This window comes from Myotis daubentonii, chromosome 14 (genome assembly GCF_963259705.1).
Source record: "Myotis daubentonii chromosome 14, mMyoDau2.1, whole genome shotgun sequence".
Lineage (NCBI taxonomy): Eukaryota > Metazoa > Chordata > Mammalia > Chiroptera > Vespertilionidae > Myotis > Myotis daubentonii.
The window spans coordinates 47420294-47438106 of NC_081853.1; the positions used below are offsets into that span (position 1 = coordinate 47420294).

Sequence of the window (17813 nt, forward strand, 5' to 3'; positions counted from 1 at the left end):
TATGTACAGGGTGTCTCAAAAAATGTATACACACTTTAACAGCTGATGCTCAATTTTGAAAATGAACTGTATCTTAATAAACACTGCCTTTATAGTTATTGAAAGTGTGTTTCTATATGGTTTTTGAGACACCTTATACTACACTGTTAATTGTTATCAAAGAAAAGGAACACCTGACTTCTGGATTCTGTAACCTTGTAAGTGGGCTAGCAGGAAAACACAAGGAAAACAATGATTATGATAAGATAAAACAAAAAGTAAATATAGTTCAGGAAAGAAATAATCCCTGTGTACTCATAACTGGAGTGGTTAGCAGACTATCAGTGGCTCTGCTACCGTGAGAAAGGAGATGGGGCCTTGTATGGACAAGGGGAGGAGCCGAATATGTGACCACTACACAAAGCAGAGACCCTGGAAAGGTTCCTGACATGTAAGATGGGAATTTAAAACCAAACCAAACCAGAAAAACAAACAAAAGACTTGTTTCTGATCGGGGCTTTGGGTGAAGGGGAAAATGTCTTTCTTGAGAAATCTGACCTCATGTATACATGATTTAGAAATTCCAAGCTTAGAAATTAATGTAAAATTTATGCCAGAAAGATGAAAATTTGAGGGGAACTTGGCAGAATCAAGTGTAAAAATTTTATAGGGACATTAAAAAAACCAAGATGCATGAGCTTTCTACACATCAATAATCAGAGGCAAATGAGATCATGCCCGGTAGGTGTGGCTCAGTGGTTGAGGGTGACCCATGAACCAGGAGGTCACAGTTCGATTCCCAGTCATGGCACATGCCCAGGTTGTGGGCTCGATCCCCAGTAGGGGGCATGCGGGAGGCAGCCAATCAGTGATTCTCATCATCGATATTTCTCTCTCTCCCTCTCCCTTCCTCTCTCTGAAATAAATAAAAACATATTTATAATAAGATTCTCCAAATTAGGAAATTCAGTTTGAAAAAAAAATATTTAAAAGAAAATGAGATCATGATAAAACATTACAAGGTACCTAAAGAAATGATCCACCATAAGGGTCCATAAATGGATTAAACATCTTCGGTATTAGATGAAGCTGAAAAGGTAATTAGAGAACTGGAAAATAGAGATGGGAAATGTATACATAATTTAGCATCGAAAAATAAAGATATGGAAATACAGAAAAGATTAAGAGACCCAGAAGATGGAATTAGATGATTCAACGTATGTATAAAGGAAATTATAGACAAGGAATATAGAGAAAATGTAGGAGAGATGATATTTGAAGCAAAGTAGCTAAAATATTTTTAGGGTAGATTAAAGGGAATTTCATGAGGCCAATATTACCTAATACCAAACTGAATGAGGATGTTATAAAAAAGTTAAATTATAGGCTGGTATTTGCCATGATTGGAGTTCTCTGAGCTTCCTGCATCTATGGTTTGGGACAGCATGGTTTGGTGCCCATCATTAAATTTGAAAACTTCTCGGTTTTGCCTCAAATATTTCTTCAGGTATTGCCATTATGTGCATGTTACCTCTCTTATCATTGTCCCACAGTTCATCTTTTGAGCTAGCATAAGATTTTATTCCTTAGTTCTATTAATATGAATCACATTGATTTAAAATCTTAAGTCAGTGTTAGACTTGACCATGATATGTTAAATCTTTATATATCCCTGGATTTGATTTAGGATTTCTGCATCATGCTCACAAGAGAGACTCGTCTGTAGATTTCCTTTCTTGTAGTTATTGGTACGTTTCTGGATTGAAAGACTTAATATTGTAAAGATTTCAATTCTCCCCTGGAAACTCAGTGAAATCCCATTAACAACGTCATCAATTTTTCTTGTGGAAATTGATATGCCGATTCTAAAACATAAGTGGAAATTCAAAGAACCACAAATAGCCAGGACTAACCAAGGTAATCTTGATGAATAAGAACAAGGTTGAAGGACTTAGATTACCAGACATCAAGACTTATTATAAAGCTTCATAATTATAAAATGGTCTTATTAAGGTGGACAGACAGACCAATGGAACAGAATACAAAGTCCGAAGTACATCCACTCTATATGCCCCTGTACATATGTATTAATAACCAGGTTGCCATTGCAGTGCTTTAAAAAAAATTATTGATTAGAGAGAAAGGGAGGGTGGGAGGGAGGGAGGGAGGGAGGGAGAGAGAGAGAGAGAGAGAGAGAGAGAGAGAGAGAGAGAGAGAGAGAGAAGGAAGAAAGGAAGGAAGGAAGGAAGGAAAGAGAAGGAAAGAGAGAAACGTCGGTTTGCATTTGTTGGCTGATTCCCCTGACTGGAGGTTGAACCCACAGCTTTGGTGAATCAGGACACTCTAACCAGCTTGGCCAGGACCTGCCATGCTTTTCTAATTACGGGTGAAGTTACCACAATTGAGGTAGGAAGTAATTTCCAGGAAAAAAAAAATGCTTTCAAGAGCCAGACCTCAGTATCCCACTGATCTAACTCCTCTGTCTCTCTTTCTATTGCCAGTGTACCAGCTCTGTCACTCGGGCGTTTGTTTCATTCACTGACACATGACTCAGGAACTTGGCTTAGGCTGCAGTTTGCCAGTTTGGAGTCCTAGCTTGCAGATAAACGTGTACAAACTCAACCACAGAGAGTCATGGGGGCGTTGGGGAGAGGGACAATGATGGAAATACTACAGCAAATCTGCTGCTTCATTCAGTAACCATCATGAGATGGGTACTAAGCATGAGATGAGAAATGCTGACTTGTGTCCCAGCTGTTGGCTCTCTGTTGTCTGAATGTGTGAGCATCTTGCTTCAGTTGCTGTGATTCTAGTGTTTAAAGTGACGTGATTTCCACATAGCATGCTCACTAAACACAGACTACGTCGTCTGCTGTTCAGTGGAAGAAATAGCGTCTGGCCCGATCCTGAGGGGAAGCAGCTGCGTTCAGCATCATGGCAGCTTGCTGAGTAGTCATGGGCTCGGGCTCTCCAGCTAGACTACCTCGGTTCACATCGTAGATCCACTCTCACTGTGCGGCCTGGCAGGTTACTGAACCTCTCTGTGCTCAGTGTCCTTATCTGTAAATGGAGAGAGCAGTGGCGCCTCAAAGCATTGTCGCGACAACTAAAAGACTAACATCAACTAGCACATAGGAAGCACATAGTCAATGTTAACTATTGTTATTGTTATACTACCAAGAGGTGATGGCATATGTGGTCTCCAAGGTGGTACATTCATAAGGGATTTTCAAGGGAAACTTAGCTAACTCCTTTCTCACCCTCAGTTGGTACCTAGAACCAACCCCAGCATGGAGTATGATTCTGCTGTGCCGTACTTGTTTCTCTGCCTCTCCTGGTCTCTCATGGAGCTGACAGTAAGTTGTGGCTCCTTGTGGAATGGTCATATGGCACAGAACATGGACATTTGAGGTAGGATGGCTTTTTGTGGGCAAGATGTATTCCCACAGAGGCAATGTAGGTGTGCAGACACCCCGAAATATATATTTAAGTGCTCATTTTCAGCCACTAGCACTTCCCTGTGTACACAGTTCCACTGAGTCTTTTAAGGTCAATGCAGCCCTGATGCGTCTCTCCTTGGCTTTTCACTAGAACATGACTGGAGGCTATCTTGTAGAATGGTATTTATGCGAACACTAGCCTTGTGGTGCTGCTGTGTCTGCATTGTCATAGGGCACAGCTGTCTGGTGCTTTATTACTATTCCTCCCCGAGCCCACAGATTTTCAGCGCACCACTGACTGTTTCGCTGATGAATTTTGAAGAACTTATAGGTGGCTGTTTGCCATCTCCCCCTTGTCCCCTTCCACACACAGACTCTCATATTTACCTTCTGGGACTATAAGAACTGAGATCCTCTTACTGTCCTCACCTCATCCCATGCACCTGTGTTCTCCTAGAGACGCTGTTGTTTTCACCATCACTGCCCACGACGGAGGCGCACGCAGCTGTTGGCCACTGTGCTGTCCTCAGCAACTCATCCTCCGCTGCCAGGATGTCAGGACCCAACCCAGGCCCCTGCCGCACGGCTCCTGCTTCCTCCAGGGGCTTACTGGTGTCAACTAAGTTTCTGTGTGCTTCTCTCTGCTTCTCTTTTCCCCGTCTTTCCCATCTTCCGTGCCTTCTTGGCTTTTGCTCATAAAAAACTGGTCACTTATAGACCTTGAGCTCCATTTTTCTGCCCAAATAGGTTTTATCATCGAACTTTTCTTGGCCATGTTGTTTGAGGCTCGGCATCCGAGCCTGGTTAGGGCATCTTCCCCCAAAAGAGGGGTTTGCCTGTGAGGCAGGGCACAGAATTAGAAGGATTCGGCTCTCACCAGACTTAGCTCCTGGGAGATTGGACTTTGAATAGAACAAGTTATGGTCGGTTTCATGTCCATGCCTAGAGCCAGGGAATGAAGTGTAATGAGTTCCGCTTTAAGGGGATTTGTGTGTCGTGCATCTGAAACAGCTTGGGAACATGCAGACATTTAATATTTCACAGTAGTGTGTAAAATTATAGCATACATGTGTGTTGCAAATTGAAGAAACTTGAAAAAACAAACTATGAAGCTATCCAGATGGCTTATTAGGTTGTATCTTTCAAGTTACAGATATCCTGAAATGTTAACACCGTTTCATTCTTTGTGTTTTTTCCCTTTCTTCCTAGAATATTTTCCTTCTTGGATATAGTAACTTTGTGCCGATGTGCACAGATTTCCAAGGTAAGGTATCAACCAGATTTTTCATCAGTAACTCTCAAGCTTTATTAGAATGTGGATGAGTTTCAGCTCAAGTAAATAGTTAAAAATTAACATGTCATCTTTTATATTTAATGTAACACACTCTTGTCATAATTCCATATTTGATGATAAACAATGTATATCAAGAATACAAGCTTGAAAATACAAAGGTTGCATCAAGTCTTTCTTTAATGGTCTCAATAAATGTATCTTTTTCACCCTAATACCTCCTCCTTTACTCCCACCTCCCAGGCTTGGAACATCTTAGCCCTGGATGGAAGCAACTGGCAAAGAATAGACCTTTTTAACTTTCAAACAGATGTAGAGGTAAGTTAACTGTGTTTTAGACAAAAGACTTTGTAAGAAGATAAGTGAACTGCTCCTTTTCCCCTGCATGTTTCTTGTGTTTTATTTAGATTTAATACTAAGGTGGCAAGAGATAGAATAGAGGGTGGGGGTAAGGGGGAGAGATCAACCAAAGGAGTTGTATGCATGCATATAAGCCCAACCAATGGACACAGACAACAGGGGGGCAAGGGCAAGAGTTGGGAGGGTATGGGGGGGGGGGAATGAGGTCACATATGTAATACCTTAATCAATAAAGAAATTAAAGATTGGAAAAAAAAAGAGGTAGAATAGAGAGGGGAACCTAGAAGATATTTCCATGCATCCAGACCAAAATGCTGCTTGCATTTTACTTTGGTAACAGATTACTTTTTCATATTTATAATCTGAGTTTTACCACTTAGCTTCTTAAAACCTCAACACCTGCCTCATTAACACCTGCTTCTCTGATTTAATATGAGGGGACAATCGACAAATAGTTGTTGATCTGAAAGATCCACTGAGAATTCTAAATTCACCATCACGAATGGAGAAAGGGCCGCCAGTGTGGCTCAGTGGTTGAGCATCCACCTATGAACTAGAAGGTCACGATTTGATTCCCGGTCAGGGCACGTGCCTGGGTTGCAGCCTCGATCCCTAATAGGGCACATGCAGGAGGCAGCCAATCAGTGATTCTCATCATTGATGTTTCTATCTCGCCCTCTCTTTTTCTCTCCGAAATCAATAAAAATTTTAAAAATAAAATAAATAAAGAAGAATGGAGAAAGGGCAGCAGCACGAGCCAGGAGTGAGGCAAGGTGTCACTGAAGTGTCACTTTAGCTTGGCCACTTGAGCCATATAATTTCTCAGTGCCTCGGTTTTGTTGCCTATAAAATAATCTTGAAAGCCTCTTACAATTTCGAGATTCTGGTATATTTATCTGGAAATATGTATACCTCTATTTAAGAGTGGTAAACCTGACCAAATGAGAAAATTTTATTTTATAACAGCGTTAATATTAATATTCAGTTTCTGAACTTGCTAAATTTTAGGTTATTGTTCAGTTAGATAAGCAACATGAAAAACAGAATTTCTCTCAAACTTTCTTGGTTCCAGGGTCGAGTGGTGGAAAACATCTCCAAGCGCTGCGGCGGGTTCCTGCGGAAGCTCAGCTTGCGAGGCTGCATTGGTGTTGGGGATTCCTCCCTGAAGTAAGTCGAACCTCAGTGGTTCGCCAGCCACAGCAGGTTGTAGCTGACATTTCCATCAGCGAAATACACTAAGCATCTTGTGTGCTTTTCTTCTGTTAAATCCTTTCCTGGTGATTTGCTGAGAGCAGGGCGGGGAACCTTTTCTCTGCCAAGGGCCATGTGGATATGTAGAACATCATGCCGGGGCCACACAGAATTATCAGCTTCAAAGTCAGCCTGCTATATTTGGTCACCCATTTAATTAACTCACCCCTAATGCCTTGGCAGGGCCAGACCCAATGACTTTGTGGGCCTTATACAGCCTGCAGGCCGGGCATTCCCTGGTGTAGAGTAGTGACAGACCATGACTTTGGGGTCAGTAGGGACAGAACCCCAAGCTCTTCTGTGTGCACATTAAAATTTGAGGAGCACTAGTACTTATGGTCAACAGTAACATGTTGTATGCTTAAAATTTTATTTAGTGAATATATCTCATGTTAAGTGTTCTTTGTCCAATAATATACAAATTTTAAGTTTGAGGAGCACTGTTGTAAATGTGAATGGTTATACCCGCCCTCTAGTGGCTGCCTGGCAGCTTGCAGGGTGTTTTAAAATGTGTTCTCTTTAGGACCTTTGCACAGAACTGCCGAAACATCGAACACTTAAACCTCAATGGGTGCACAAAAATCACTGACAGGTAAGTAGGGAAAATTAGTTTGGTGACTAATTGGCTATGGGGAGACAGAGAGGAGAGAGACATGGTTGAAAATATCTTTAGTGCCTCTGCTCTTTCTCAGCACGTGTTACAGCCTTAGCAGATTCTGCGCCAAGCTGAAACATCTGGATCTGACCTCCTGCGTGTCCATCACCAACAGCTCCTTAAAGGGCATCAGGTACGAGGACCTGTTGTTTGTGGTCAAGAGAAGCACCCAAAGCTCTGAACACCTTGGTGTGTCTGACACCTTTCTAATGGTCACAGGGGTCCTCCCCAGTGATTTACTAAACTCAGTGTTGGTAATGCATGCTCTGCAGGCTAGACTGCACATGCGTGGTTGTGTTCCTTGTTCTCTCAGCGAGGGCTGCCGGAACCTGGAGTACCTGAACCTCTCGTGGTGTGATCAGATCACGAAGGATGGCATCGAGGCCCTGGTGCGCGGCTGCCGAGGCCTGAAGGCCCTGCTCCTGCGGGGCTGCACGCAGGTACCAGGGCTGACGCAGCCGCGCTGACTACCGATATCTAAAGTTAGGGTGGGCGCTTGATGAGGGGGCCTTGCTGTTGCATTTTCCTTGGTGCCCCACTGTTCTCTCACCTGGTTCCATCCCTCTCGTCTTCTCCGTCCCAGTTAGAAGACGAAGCTCTAAAACACATTCAGAACTACTGCCATGAGCTCGTGAGCCTCAACCTCCAGTCCTGCCCAGTAAGTAGCGTGCCTTTCCGCTGTGCACTCTCCCGCTTGTGTCCTCCCTCAGAAACTGTGGGGGGGAGGGGTCCCCCTGACGCACCCAGGCAGGCAGGATGATTGCCACACCTGACCTCTTATCCTGTGTCCTTCTGTGATCTTTCCATTTGTCACAAGACGAAACACCACTGTCAACAGAAAGGCCCGTGCACGGCCTCTAGCACTTCCCTGTCAATGATGTAGCTCGGGGTCGGTTGTTTAAGATGTTAGGAAGGCTGCCACTGACCTCATCAATCCATGGTAAGGCCTCAGTGTCTTTTTTTATTTATTTATAAACGGGAGATGATGACACTTCTCACATTGTGTCAGTAAATAAAAAGGAACAACAGACATGAGGATGCTTTAGGAATAAGGGCATGTGGCAGGGCAGGGCGTCCTTTCCAGCAGCGCGTGAGCCTGGGAAAAGCTGTGGTTCCTCTCCCCTGCCCTTGGAAATGCTGAAACTGAGGATGCTTTCTACATATACTGGTTTCTCAGGCAAGAAGTCCCTTGCATTTGGGATTTTAGCACGTGAATCATAAATCTCTAGAGTCCCTGATAATGGGAGGTAAAGGAGAAGCTATCTTCTGGACATATATTAACTGAGGGGCCTGCAGCTGTTCAAAGTCAGACCTTGAATTGCATGTAGGCTAGCACTGGCTGTGACTGGAAATCCTATATAATAAAACCCTAATATGGCTGTGACTTGAAATCCTTCTATCTAATAAAGAGGGGATATGCTAATTGAGCCTCACGCTGTCGCAAAGATGGCGTCACCCACAGCCAATAAAGAGGGAATATGCTAATTGACTGCCCCGCCCTCAAAGATGGCGGCGCCCATAGCCAATGAGGAGGGGATATGCTAATTGACTGCCCCATCCTCAAAGATGGCAGCTCCCACAGCCAATAAGGAAGGAATATGCTAATTGATTGCCCCACCCTCAAAGATGGCGGCACCCACAGCCACAAGATGGCGGCACGCAGACGCCTCAGCACACGTCACATACCTGCCTCCGGAGACCCCCAGTCCCTTCAGCCTCCCAGCCGCCCAGGGATGCCTGAGGCTCAGGTAACCAGAGCCGGCCAAAGCTTGCACAGCCGGCAGTGGCAGCAGCAGAGATGTGATGGGCATCACCTTCCCCTGATTGCCAGGTCACCTCCTGCCCCTGAAGGCTCCCGGACTGTGAGAGGGGGCAGGCCGGGCTGAGGGTCCCCCCTCCAGTGCATGAATTTTCATGCACCGGGCCTCTAGTCCTATATAATAAAAGGGTAATATGCAAATTGACCCTAACAGCAGAACCACTGGGAATGACTGGTCACTATGACACACACTGACCACCAGGGGGCAGACGCTCAATGCAGGAGCTCCCCCCTGGTGGTCAGTGCGCTACCACAGGGGGAGCTCTGCTTAGCCACAAGCCAAGCTGACGGCTGCCAGCACAGTGATGGTGGCGGGAGCCTCTCCCACCTCCTCAGCAGCGCTAAGAATGTCCAACTGCAGCTTAGGCCTGCTCCCTGCTGGCAAGTAGACATCCCCCGAGGGCTCCCGGGCTGCCAGAGGGATGTCTGACTGCCCAGCTTAGGCCCAATCCCCCGGGGGAGCGGGCCTAAGCCAGCAAGTAGACATCCCCCAAGGGGTCCCAGACTGCGAGAGGGCATAGGGCGGGCTGAGGGACCCCCCTGAGTGCACAAATTTTTGTGCACCGGCCTCTAGTATATAATAAAACCCTAATATGCATATTGACTGAACAGCTGAACGTGCACTGACCACCAGGGGGCAGACACTCAACACTGGAGCTGGCCCCTGGTGGTCAGTGCGTTCCCACAGGGGGCGCGCTGCTCAGCTAGAAGCCGGGCTCACGGCTGGCAAGCGCAGTGGCGATGGCAGGAGCCTCTCCCGCCTCCGCGGCAGCACTAAGGAGCAGCAAGCAGGCGGGCAATAAGGAGTGAGGGGTCTGGGACTGCAAGAGGGCACAGGCTGGGCTGAGGGAGCCCCTCCCCCCAAACACCCCACTCTCACCCCTCCCCCCGTGCATGAATTTTGTGCACTGGGCCTCTAGTATAGCATAAATGCATTTTTTATCTCCACTTAAATTAGTATATATAAATAAAGATGTTATTTTGAATATTGACATCAATAATTTAGTGATTTATTTAACTTTTCCATTATAGACACATAGCATTTATATGGTAGATAACTAAAGCATTAATCTATAGAAACTCAACCAAAAATTAATGTCACTTAGCCAAGTCTCATGAGCTTTTTATTTAATCTGATTTTTAATATAAGTTTATGAATTTTTCCTGAAAATCCAATGAATCTGGGAAGGTAAGTGGAATTTTAAAATATCGCTCTCACTAGCAATGCTGGAATATTTTTAAAGCTGTGCAGAAAGAACATCAATACCCGTCTGCCGAGTACATCACTTTATTTTGTTTAAATTACTAGGCTGCAGTGCTGGTAACTGGCAACCTAGACCAGTGGACCATCAGTAGATCCACGTTTCAGTTTCCTGTGCCTTCTGACCTGCCTTCCTGTTTTGGGTTCCCAGCGCATTACGGACGAAGGCGTGGTACAGATCTGCAGGGGCTGCCCCCGGCTGCAGGCCCTCTGCCTGTCTGGCTGCAGCAACCTCACGGACACCTCTCTCACAGCCCTGGCGTTGAACTGCCCGAGACTTCAGTGAGTGTGCATGCCTTCCGCTTTGCAGCTCAGACTGTGGTGGGCTGACCAGGAGGGTTTCCATTGGAGGGGAAAGGCTTGCCATCTGGTGGAACAGGTGCTGGCGGAGGGGGCAGTGGTTACGTTGTTGTTGGATGGGTCAGGGCGGGACAGTGTGGCACCCAGTTCATTTTGGAATGTAGGGGTAGTGTCCACCACCAGGGAATAGGAACCTTAATGTCTTGACGGACCACACAGGCCCACCTGATTTGCCTCATCCTGCTATTGATATCAGAGCGATCTGATCGTGAGCAGGATGACAGTCTTGCTTCCAAGTGTCACTAGTTTCTCCTCTAAACCAGCTGCTAAATGAACAAGTGGGGGGAGGGCAAGGGAATCCCAATCGCCCTATTTATCATCTCTTAGCCAGAAGAAAAGTTTTGTTTTAACAAAAAATGATTTATTTTTTGATTTGCCACATAATACAGTGAATATTAAGTCTTTAATAATGGCAACAAAATACTAATCATAGTTAATATCCGTTGAACTCTACATTAGGCATTATCTCATTTATTAATGCTCTGCGTTAGGCATTATCTCCTTTAGTCCTCACCACATCTCTAGGAGGTAGGTACTACTATTGTCGCATGTCTTGCAGAGGAGAAACTGAGACTCAAAGAAAACCACATAATTTGTTCTGGATCACATGATGAGTAAGAAGTGAAACTTGAATTTGAACTTGTGGAGTTTGCCTTCAAAACCAGCAATCTTAGCCCCTCCCTATCCAATAGGCAGAAAAAAGATGCTTGTTTAATTATTACTTTAAATATAACTTATTGGTTTCGGAGAGGAAAGGAGAGGGAGAGAGAGAAACAACAGTGATGAGAGAGAATCCTTGATCAGCCGCCTCCTTTATGCCCCACACTGGGGATTGAGCCCGCAACTTGGGCATATGCCTCAACCGGGAATCGAACAGTGACCTCCTGGTTCATAGGTTGATGCTCAACCACTGAGCCATGCTGGCCGGGCTGCTTTTATTATTTTTTATTTGCTAGTGGAACTGATTTCTCTTGCTTGTATTAGTTACATATCTTATAAAGGTTGTCTTTTTTATCTTTTGCCCATTTTTTTTTTTTTTACTGTTATATTAGGGACGATTCTAGATAGTTTTGATATTTCTGCATAAAAGGAATCTAGGATTAAAACTGGTCAGAAAGGAGGTTAAAATTATTGCTATAAGAGTATTTAACTTAAAAATGTTATTTATGCATCCATCCTGTTAAGCATGGGTATTGAGAACTAACTCTCTCTCTCACTGGCTATAAATTTTAAGTTTTCCTATACGGTAACTGAGAATTTCAGTAAATGCAGTATTTATCATGATTTTGTTGAGTAAAAGTTCATTTTAATTGTGTTTAAAGATAACAATATTGGGAAAATATTTAAAAACAACAGCAGCAACAGTGTACTGTACTGTGTGGGAAGACTCCTGGCTTCCTGTCCTGAATTTCGGATGGGACCTTGGGATTCAGGGCAGGTCCCGTTCCTCCCTAAGTTTTCCTCGTCCTCCCAGTGGGGACAGTGTCTGCATCATCACCTTAGGGCTGTTACCAGAAGCAAGAGTGTCAAGGAGCAGAAGGAACTGGAGTGTGCACCATAGAGGATGAGTTACTGTTGCTGACCAGTCGCTGCTTTTTTCTCCTTATCCCAGGATTTTGGAGGCTGCCCGGTGTTCCCATTTGACCGATGCAGGCTTTACACTCTTAGCTCGGGTAAGGCGAAGGTTTTAAAAACCAAACCAAACTCTAATTCACCGCCCCCCTTCAGAGTGATTGGAGTGGTTCTGGAGTGTGGGAAAAAGTAAACAGGCACCAAGTCGAAGAGTCCTCAGGGTGTGCCGTGCCTTTCCCCAGCTGGTCAGAAAGCTGGGGCTGCTGGTACACTTCCTCCTGCCCCACCCTCCTGCCCACTCTGTGGCTCAGCGCCCCACCTCAGGCCCTCAAAGGACCTGTTCTGTTCTGGCATCTGTGAAGCCTGGGCAACTACCTTCCAGGATGCGAGGACATGCAGCCAGGGCAGCCCATTCCCATTCCCAAGTAGATGTGATTCAAAGGGCACCTGCTTATGCTGGCTGACGGGGCGCTTTGGGAACAGGGCAAGCCCCCAGGGCTGCCCTCACACCAACTGCGTGGTGAGAGATGTCTGTGGACTCTTTCAGAATTGCCATGACCTCGAGAAGATGGATCTGGAAGAATGTGTCCTGGTGAGTAGGCCCTCCGTGCCCTGTAGGGCTGCCCCTTAGTCCCTGACCAACAGCCAGGCACGCTGATGGGCTGTTGTTCAGACCCTCCTTGTCCAGTGTAGGATCAGGGCTGGGGAACTCTGAAGGCCCTGGCAGTGGGATGTGTAAACTTTGGACTGCCCTCAGTCATCAGCCAGGCACAGCCCAGAAGTTCAAAGTTGCTCCATCTTTTGCCAAACATTAAGAAAGAAACAAAATTCTTATTTTCGCAGAACTAAAGTGAAAAATAAGCTTGCATGTCCAGGATGAGGTGACTACATAGAATCCTGGGGGACCTTCCTTGCCCACTCCCCCTTTGTCCAAACCCTGCCCCCAGCCCCCTTAGGCTCCAAGAGACTGAAGAAGCTGAGTCTCCGGCGGTGGGCAGACGGGGTTGCTGATGACAGAGGGGCCCTGTCCGAGTCTTTTATTCTCTTTTGCTCCTTGATGCGCACATTCAGAAGCCAGAGTCAGGTGTTAAGTTGTGGTGTAGAAGCCACACTAACCCAACATGTCTCTCTCCAGATAACCGACAGCACGCTCATCCAGCTCTCCATTCACTGTCCTAACCTGCAAGCCCTGGTGAGTCTGAGTGGGTGTGACACTGTTCACCTCACCACAGCAGTCATCTGGGTTTCCTTCTCGTAAAGGTACCATCATTCTTGGTTTCAAAGGTCTATATGGTTGGGCTAATGTGGGAGACAGGGTATCTTAATGTTACTGCTTTCCTTTTAGGATATGAACCTAATTTAGGGGCCCATGCCCTTACCATTTAAGTTCCTGTTCATCATGTCAGGCAGAGTGAGAATTAGCATGTTAACATGATATAACCTCAGGTTGAGGCCAACCTTGAGTTATATTTGCACTTCATATCTGCACATAGATATATAATCCCGTCTCTGTATAAGCATGTATACGGAAAAGGAACTAGAACATATTAAAAAGGTCCAAAATGAGCAGTGGAGTAGCAGTGGTACCCCATGCACCCCTCACATCCAGCTGTTTGACCAGAGCGGGGAGTGGGATGGAACCCTGCTCATGGAGCAAGGCCCTGGACACTGCGCTACCTACACTCATCCCATCCGCAGCCCGGAGTGGCTCAGGCACTGTGGGCACGATTTTATCTGAGCGGGAAAAAAGGAAGCTCAAAGCCGTTAAGGAACCTGCCCAGAGTTACACAACTGCTCGGGAACCACAGGTCTTCCCAGTCCTGAAATACACAACACATTTCCTGACGCCAGCTTTCTCTGTCTTCCTGAAGCTGGCTCTGTCCTCAGAGGCTACTTTTTAACATCACCAAAGCTCCATTTGGCCTCAAGTTACTCTCCCCACCAGTCTCCTTATTTTCACATTCACTCTGGGACTTTGGAGTTTGGGGTCAGATTTCAGACATCAGTCATGAATGTACATGAATCTACCTGTACCATTCTGTTTCCCACCTGCACATTACAGATAGTTTTGTAGTCTGATGTCTTTTCTCCCCAGTTGGTTCAGATTCCATATAAGTGAGATAATAAGGTATTTATCTCTGACATTTCACTTAGCACAATGCTCTAGGGTCCATCCATATTGTCATAAATGGCAAGATTTCCTTTATTTTATGGCTGAATATGCCACTGTGTATGTGCATCTGTCTCACATTTACCCACGTATCTGATGGACACTTGGGTTGTTTCCACTTCTTGCCTGTTGTAAATAATGCTGCAGTGAACATGGGGCTGCATATATCTTTTGGAATTGTTTTCTTTTTCTTTGAAAACTGTAAAAGTGAAATTGCTGGATCATCTCTAATAGTTGTATTTAACCCTTTTCGGTCCAACGTGGAGGCTGACTCGACAGACCAGGCACTAGCAGGTACAACGTCGAGGCTGAGATACCGCAAACTGGTTCAACATTCAATCCCATCAATTAATTTGGACCAGACTGTTTGAATACCAAAAATAAAATTGGACCACAAAGGGTTAAAAAAAAATTTTAATGAACCTTCTGTTTTCACTAGTAACTGCACCAATTTACATTGCTGTCAATGCAAAAAGGGTTCCCTTTTCCCACATCCTAATCACTTGTTTTTATAAGTCATTCTATCAGGTGTGTTTTTATGCCAATACTGTACTGAAATCTAACTACATTGGAGCATGCCTCCAGCTTTGTGCTTCTTAAGTCAATTGCTTTGACTTATTAGGGTCTTTTGTGGTTCTGTGCACTTTAGGATGTTCTGTTTGTGAAAAATGCCATAGGATTGCATTGAATCTGTAGATTGCTTTGGGTAGTATGAACATTTCAATATTAATTTTCAAGCATGGAATTTGTGTCAATTTCTTTCATACATGCCTAATAGTTTTCAGTGTATAGGCCTTTCACATTCTGGTTAAATTTATTTCTAGGTGTCTTATTTATTTATTCATTTTTCATGCAGATGTAAGTGGGATTTTCTTAATTTCTTTTTCTGATAATTTATAACACAACCTATTTTTGTATATTGCTTTTGTGCCTTAAAACTTCACTGAATGCATTTGTAGGTCTATTGTGTATTCAATTAGAAGCCTGCCCATCAGGCTGCAGTTATAAGCTAATAGGCCTCTTTCACAAGACTGAGCTCCTGGGTCTGTTGGTTCTTGCTGTGCCCTTGAGGTGGCAGCTGTTTAAGAACGTTCTCTGTTGGTTACAGTTCTGTCGGGGCCACCAGAGCCAAGAGATGTAGGTATTCCCTGGCGGCAGCCGCAATAACGGGCACCAGACATGTAGAGACGGTGGTGCCCACCAGGAAAGGAAAAAAGCCCGTTTTAAAAAATGGCATCTTCCCAGTAAAGGCAGGAGTGCAAAGATGGCACCTAGTCTCCATCACCAGAGAGCACCCCAAGGTTCCCCTGAATGGGTGTCTGATCAGATGCCTACCCCTCAGGCTGGTGGTGCTCCTCTCATTTTCCCAGGGTCCCACGCTGGGCCCTGGGCAGGCGAGTCCTGTAAGATCTGCTGCAACCTTGTGGCTTTGAGCCTGTTGTTTTCAAAGCTAGTTCTTTTGGGGGCCTGTCACTCAGGTGTAAGTTAAAAGTCAGGGAGTGGGGGCGGGGCAACGTGGGTTTTTAACCCTTCCCTCCCCAGGGAGAAGCTCCGGGTTTTGATGCACCCTCTGACTCGGTCCCGCACTGCGAGCGGCGTTTCTGGTGAGATTGTGTCCCAGCCCCTCCTACCGGCTTGGTCACGGGCCTTCCCTCACTGGTCCAATGTGTAGGAGGTGCTAAGCCAGCTTTTAGGCTTTTTTCAGAGGAAGTTGTTCCATGTGTAGCTGTAGATTGTACCTGGGAGGTGAGCTCAGGATTGAACCAGACCATCCCCTGTAATTCTGACTTGCTTTTATATTCAGGAAGGTGAGAGAAATCACTCCCCAGCTGCAGCAGTCCCCCGGCTTTGTGTTCGACCCTGTAGATAAATGGTTGCTCCCCTGGCTTTTCCCAGGCTATACGCATTAGAATGAGGGTCTTGCAAACATGTTGTCCTCTCCCTCCTGCAGAGCCTGTCCCACTGTGAGCTCATCACAGATGACGGAATCCTGCACCTGAGCAACAGCACCTGTGGCCATGAGAGGCTGCAGGTACTGGAATTGGACAACTGCCTCCTCATCACCGACGTGGCCCTGGAGCACTTGGAGCACTGCCGTGGCCTGGAGCGCCTGGAGCTGTATGACTGCCAGCAGGTTACCCGCGCGGGCATCAAGCGGATGCGGGTAAGCGTGGGGCAGGAGCCGTACACCTGGCACAATTTCTAAGCAAGCAACACATACACCAAAAATCAACATGTACGTCTGTCACACAGAAATCTAAATGTCTCCCGAGGCTTCTTCAGAATTCCTTAATCAGACCCCAGCCTGGGAGATAAAACTTCCAGAATGGGTTCCACATAGTCAGGTGATCAGCACCCTTACAAGGAAAGGGGCCGGAGGTCATTACCAGTAGGAGGTACATGTGGTCTTGGCTAATTTCCAGGCGAGAGCACTAATAGAATGTGGCTTGCTTTTGACACATAGCATATTCAAGAAAACAAAGTTTTTAACTTTGCATTTACAGGCCAAAAGCTGCCAGGGATGCTACAGCTGGTGGGAACTCCATTGGGGGCCAGTGACTACCCAGGAGCAGAAATATTATTAGTTTTCCTTTATCTTTGGAAGGTGCTGTTTTAGGGGATGTATTATGTAAACAGGAGTAGCTCTAGCCTACCCTTGAAATTCTTTTTGCACTATTTGCCTAATGGTAAAGTGAAGCCAATTCCCCGTGGAGAACTACAGGCTTTTCTAGGACTATGCCTATAATTCCAAAAATAGCAGTGTAAATGATTATTCCACCTTTTTCTTCTGTTTCCAGGCTCAGCTCCCTCATGTCAAAGTCCATGCCTACTTTGCACCCGTCACACCACCCACAGCAGTGGGAGGAAGTGGCCATCGGCTGTGCAGGTGTTGTGTCATTCTCTGACAGCAGCTGCAGGGCCCAACACAGAGAAGACCCAAGTCTTCCCTACCTTCTCCACGGTCACCGAAATCTGTTGCGTCTCCATTGGGAAAGGTATTTACAGGTAAAAGACTTCTGTAGGGATTGCAGTAACTTTGGCGATAGTTTTGACTTTAGTCTGCTGCGATACAATCAAATCAAAGCCTTGTCAGTAAACACACAGCAAGAGTGGCTTCAGTGCAGCCAGGATCCTGCAAGAAACCTGGTTTCTTAACAAGGTGGGTTTACCTTCTTAGGGACAAGAGTTCTGTCCTCAGCTTTGTCAGCATTCCTCAGACCATCAGTGTTAGCACAAATGGAGCAGAAAAACCAAGCTGTTGATTTTCTACCTGATACTTAAGATAGTGGCCTACTTTAATTCACAACAATTCCATTTTGATTAGCAGGGCTTTTCCACTTTGACGCACCTTTATCAAAGTGACTGTACTGCAAATTCGTAATACCTAATAGTTTTGTGTGTGGAAGGCATGTTAAGAAGTTTCTGAGACACCAAAGAAATGAGGACTCTACACTGGGTGAAGCAGGGTCTTCACCTATTTCTGTCAACTTGGGGGACCAAACAAAACAGTCAACCCTGAGTTCAAGTTGCCCGATTGAAAATTAGAAGCTCTGGTGTATGCTATAGCACACAGTTTTACTATAGGAGAAAAGCTAATGTCATATCTCACAAAACTTGGGGGACCTTAATGAATTAAAAATAACGACTGGATGCA

At 45.4% G+C, this 17813-nt stretch overlaps 1 protein-coding gene across 3 annotated transcripts in view; it reads left to right on the top strand.

The window, feature by feature from the left end:
- The window catches only part of FBXL2 (F-box and leucine rich repeat protein 2), a 54021-nt gene that overhangs the window by 20483 nt on the left and 15725 nt on the right, over positions 1–17813 (top strand). Inside the window, exons 3-15 of one of the 3 annotated variants that reach the window (XR_009448577.1) lie at positions 4629–4683; positions 4954–5028; positions 6143–6237; positions 6845–6913; positions 7014–7109; positions 7290–7416; positions 7560–7634; positions 10208–10338; positions 12029–12089; positions 12536–12580; positions 13124–13180; positions 16110–16322; positions 16957–17164. Coding sequence is in view for 2 of the 3 variants with exons in the window: in XM_059664172.1 (XP_059520155.1) it covers positions 4629–4683; positions 4954–5028; positions 6143–6237; positions 6845–6913; positions 7014–7109; positions 7290–7416; positions 7560–7634; positions 10208–10338; positions 12029–12089; positions 12536–12580; positions 13124–13180; positions 16110–16322; positions 16957–17064 (1207 nt within the window). In the remaining variant the exon portion in view is untranslated. Of the gene's footprint in view, positions 1–4628; positions 4684–4953; positions 5029–6142; positions 6238–6844; positions 6914–6994; positions 7110–7289; positions 7417–7559; positions 7635–10207; positions 10339–12028; positions 12090–12535; positions 12581–13123; positions 13181–16109; positions 16323–16956; positions 17792–17813 lie in introns of those variants that run through there. The other 2 variants (XM_059664172.1, XM_059664173.1) reach the window with 2 other exon arrangements.